Consider the following 4910-nt stretch of genomic DNA (forward strand, 5'->3'; position numbering starts at 1 on the left):
CTAGGGTCATTCTGCCCCCTAGGGGGATAAGTTAGTACATCTGGAAACATTTTTAGCTGTCACAACTGGAGGAGTGCAGTGGACAGGTGTCTAGTGGGTAAAGGCCAGGGATTCTGCTGAACGCCCTACAGTGCACTGGATGCCCGTCCTTCCTCCCCCCGCTACCCAGAGAGATCCAGCCCCAAATGTTAACAATGTCAAGGCAGAGAAACAGAGGAGGAACCTCTGTTATGGCCGGTAACACGAGCGCCCAACCCTGGGTACCAAGTTTCTGCAGCTTACGGCCTGCCTGGAGGAGAACCACAGTCTCAGGAGGCAGGCCCTGGTTAGGATCTCAGCTTTGCCACTTACTATGTGACCTTGGGCAAGTCACCTTACCTCTCTGTGCACGTGATTCCCTCTGAAAGGGTAAAGGCCATCATCCCCATCACCTGGGCTGCTCGCTGTAGCGTCAACGAGATTATGCAGGTGCAGCGCGGGGCTCAGTATCTTATCAGTGTTGTCTCTCTTCTCATACGGCCACTGCCACTAAGATATGTGTGAGCCTCCTCCCTTTTCAGAGGAGAGGAAGTACCTGGGCAAATCACTTTCCTTCTCTGTGCCTCAGTTTCCTTTTCCTCTTTGGCAGCATGGGGATAACAACCACCCTGAGCTGTAGGTTTTCCTGAGGCTTCTGTACCATGTGGGACGCCGGAGTCTCCACCAGCCCAGTTTCAGCCCAGTATAAACTCACCAGTGGTTGAGTTTATACCCATTTCACAGCTGGAGAAACTGAGGTTCAGAGAGGGCCAGGATGACTAGTCAGTGACAGAGCTGGCTCCCAAAGCATCCTGGAGGTGGGGTTGCCAGATTGAGCAAATAAAAATACAGGATATCCAGTTAAATTTGAATTTCAGAACACAAATACAATTTTTTTTTGGTGTAAGTATGTCCCATGTACTATTTGGGATATACTTATACTATAAAATTATCCACTGCTTATTTGAAATTCAAATTTAACTAGGTGGACAGGTCCCAAAGGAGTTCAAGTTCTGGCTGGTCCCAGTGCTGTCCCCAGGCACTGCAGGAAGAGCGTAGCTGCTCCTCCCTCTGACCACCCAGGTGTCCACCCACCTGAGGGCCAGTCCACAGGCAGCCCAGAGACCTGGGGGATGGCACAGCTAGGGGTGGGGAATGGGGCAGGAAAGGCAGGTGGGAACTCTGTGCCCTGCCAGGGCCGCTCCTCTCTACGCCTTCCTTGCCCTCACCTGTCCGGCCACCTCCTGCCTTTCCCACCTCAGCACCCACCCCGCCAGCCCCTTTCCCTCCGGCCTCACCCCACCTACTGCTCTTTTTTTCACTCCCTTCTGTCATGGCTGCGGTGGTGGTGTGTGCTTTCCTAAATGAAAACAGCTTTCTGGGGTGTGTCCTTTTTTCTGCTAATAAAAGTAATATGTGTTCGTTATGAACATTTCAGGACCGATAAACAAGTCTAATGAAGCAAATTAAAATCATGCACAATACCACCACCAGAGAGATCTGTCCGCTATTAACATTTTGGTATTTTGGTGTAGCTGACCTTTTCGTGTGTGCGTGTGTGCGTGTGTGTGTGTGTGTGTGTGTGTGTGTGTGTGAGAGAGAGAGAGAGAGAGAATAGGGTCTCGCTTTCTTGTTTTATTTGCTTAGAAAAATGACTCAAAAGTAACAACGATGTATTTGGGAGATAATTTTTGACTTTTTATTTTTTTAACTTCAAATGAATACTCAACAAAGATCAGGATTTGAAGACTTCAGGCACTAATCTTTCTTTTTCTTTCTTTTTCCTTCCTTCCTCCCTCCCGCCCTTCCTTCCTTCCTTTCTTCTTTTTTTTTAGAAGGAAACATCATTAATTTTATTGCTCAGAAGTTCTCTAGAATTTTCCTATATTTTTAATTGAAGTGAGATTCGCATAACATAAAGTTAACCATTTAAAGTGAACATTTTAGTACACTTAGTACATTCACAGTGTCATGCGACCACCACCTCTACTTAGTTCCAAGTCATTCTCATCCCCCCAAAGGGGAACCCCACATCCATTAACACTCACTCCCCATTCCCCCTCCTCCCAGACCCTGGCAACCACCACTCTGCTTTCTCTCTATATGGATTTACTTATTCCAGATATTTCATATAAACAGAATCATACAATATGTGACCTTTTGTGTCTATCCAAAATTTTAAACATGCAGAAAAGTTGAAAGAATTGCACGAGTCCATCCATATTCCTACCACCCAGATTCCACCTGTAACATCTGCTGGATTTGCTGTCACTCACCTGTCCATCAGTGTATGTGTAATTTATTATTAGATCTATCAGTCCCTACGATTTTTTTTCTTTTACACTTAAAAATCTTTTAATAGAGGTGTAACTTACATAAGGTATATAGAAAGCATCTAAATTTTGAGAGTTCAGCTCCGTGAGTTTTTGCATCAGTAGCTACCCGTGTAATCACTGCTTAGGTCAAGATAGAGAATATCTCCTGGAAAGCTCTTGACCTTCCCAACTGTATCCCCCGGAGGTAACCACCATGCTAACCTCTATCGCCATCCATTAGTTTTCCCTGACTTTGAACTCTTGAACCTACCATGGCGTCTCTCAGCTAGATGTTCCTTTCTTGTCTCAGCCAGCATGTTTTGAGAAGGCTCGCATGACTTAGGTAATGATTAATTTACTTCCTCCTTTTGCAGAATTAATCTTTGACTATATAACTGCCCAGGAGAGAGCTTCAGATCAGCTGGTGATGAGGGAGTGGATAAAATTCCACCCAAGCCAAGAACCGTGATGTTTCGTTGTAGTTTTTTAACAGGCCAGACCCACCCCGGGGTGGGAAGATGGCCCAGCCTCACGGGCCTTCTGATACTTGGGCCTCACGTCCAAGCCGCACTTGCCCCTGGCCGTCCTGGAGGTGGTCGGGAAAGAGGGCTGGACCCGTGTTTTTACCCTGTACCGTCACCTCCGTTCGATTCTTTTGACTTTCGCCATGTCTTCCTTTCTTTTCCTTTTTTAATAGCTTCATCAAAGCTTATTTTAGACATCAGAAAGTGCTCCTACTTCTATGTGTGCAATGCACTGATTTTGAGTCGCTTCACCGAGTGGCACAGCCACTTCCATCAATTGGTTTCTGGCCGTTTTCGTCCCCTGGCGAGATCTCTTGTGCCCATTTACTGTTGATTTCTGTTCCCACCCCAGGCCCTGCAACCATTCATCTTCCCTCTGTCTGTGGATCAGTCGACTCAGGACAGTTCACATAAATAGAATCCTGCATGACGACGTGGCCTTTGGTGTCTGGCTTTTCTCACTTCACTGTTTTCGAAGCTCTTCATGATCAGTAGTCCCATCTTTTTTCTGCTGCGTAAGATTCCTAGCTCACTGTGATGCCTCTTCCGAAGCAGGTGTTTTTCTTATTCCCGTTGCAGAGATGGGGACACTAAGACCCAGTGATGAGGGGAGCCGGCCTCCTTGAGGCCTCCATGTTACCCCGGTCTGCCCTCTCAGCCCAGTCACTGACTCGTCACCGCCTCCCCTGCTGACCTGGGGTCCCCAGGGCCTGGCACAGAGCCCAGCCAGGCTTCATGACTATTGACCAAATGAATTAACGGGCTATGTTTAGAAACCTGACTGCCAATTCATCGTTCTTCCCTAAACAAGCAGAGTCCCTGGGCTCAGCGACTTATCCGTTTTTCCTCCCAGATGTCCACCCACTCTGTTCATTCTCTCCGTTTCTGCTGGCACTGTCCCAGTGGGGGCCACCCCAGCCCTCACCGGGGTGCTGTTGTAACTGCTGACTGCTCTCCCAGCTTGTACCTTCTCACTGCAGAGCCCCTAGAGGAATAGCCTTTAAGGATAGGCAAGGCCATGTTACTTCCCTCCGAAGAGCCATTCCACGCTGTGATCTACCCTGCCTCCCTCTCTCACTGCCCCCGACATCCTGCCTTCCAGCCATGGCGGCTTCAATCACAGCTTGCCCTTTCCTGCCTCAGGGCCTTTGCACAGGCTGTTCCCTCTGCTTAGAACACTCTTCCCTTGAGTCCATCATTCTTACTTTGTGTCATTGCCTCAGAAGGGCCTCCCTGACCACTGGAATTAAAACAGGTCCCCCTCGTTCCACTTCTGGTATATTTCCTTGGTAAACACTGACTTATATGAACTTATAGTCACCTCTGTGAGGTTAATGTGTTGACGTGCCTTTCCGGTGGTCTGGACTGTGTCCCAGAGCCCCCCACAAATTGGCACGTGGGCTCTGTTTGCTGAGTGGCGGGAGAAGAGGGTAGGCAAGGCCGAGGAGCCCCTCCCTGGCTTCTCAATTCTTGCCCCCCCATCCACACAGTGCCCACTCAGTCCCCATCTGCTGTCCCCCCTCTCTCGTGACTCTCACAGGACCTGGTCCGGCTGCAGGAGGGCCAGCAGCCTGAGCACCAGGACACGGCCCTGCAGAAGGTGTCAGACTCAGAGAAGTTGCTGTACGTGCTGGAGGCGGACGCAGCCATCGCCAAGCACATGAAGCATCCCCAGGGGGACATGATTGCCGAGGAGTAGGTCCCTTCTGCTTTGGGTCTTGGGGAGCCACTCTGGGCCAGGGCAGGAGGGCCACAGCCCGCTCTACATTCAGGATCCCAGTCTGGGTTTATTGAGGGCTAACTAGATGCCAGGCGCATGCCCAGTGCTTTGTGTTAGTCTCATGACAACCCATTTTGCAGTCAGAGCACTGCGTGCCCTGTTCTGATCATGGTGTGACCACAGCTTCCTGACCACCATGATGTCTGACCTCCAGGCTTTTGAGGACACTTTCCCACTATCTGATGCCCAGCCAGCTTCCCATGCTCATGGTTCTCACCTTAGCTCTGATGTGGATAAATCAATACCCAAGACATCTCCCCTGTTCTCCCACTC

General features: G+C 49.5%; 1 protein-coding gene across 1 annotated transcript in view; it reads left to right on the forward strand.

Annotated features, from left to right (window-relative positions):
- Positions 1–4910, forward strand: part of PPL (periplakin) — a 42271-nt gene that overhangs the window by 18368 nt on the left and 18993 nt on the right. The window contains exon 2 of the mRNA XM_011376616.2: positions 4398–4552. Within this exon, the coding sequence (XP_011374918.1) occupies positions 4398–4552 (155 nt within the window). The remainder of the gene's footprint in view (positions 1–4397; positions 4553–4910) is intronic.

The sequence above is a fragment of the Pteropus vampyrus genome, unplaced genomic scaffold, assembly GCF_000151845.1.
Source record: "Pteropus vampyrus isolate Shadow unplaced genomic scaffold, Pvam_2.0 Scaffold300, whole genome shotgun sequence".
In the NCBI taxonomy this organism is placed as follows: domain Eukaryota; kingdom Metazoa; phylum Chordata; class Mammalia; order Chiroptera; family Pteropodidae; genus Pteropus; species Pteropus vampyrus.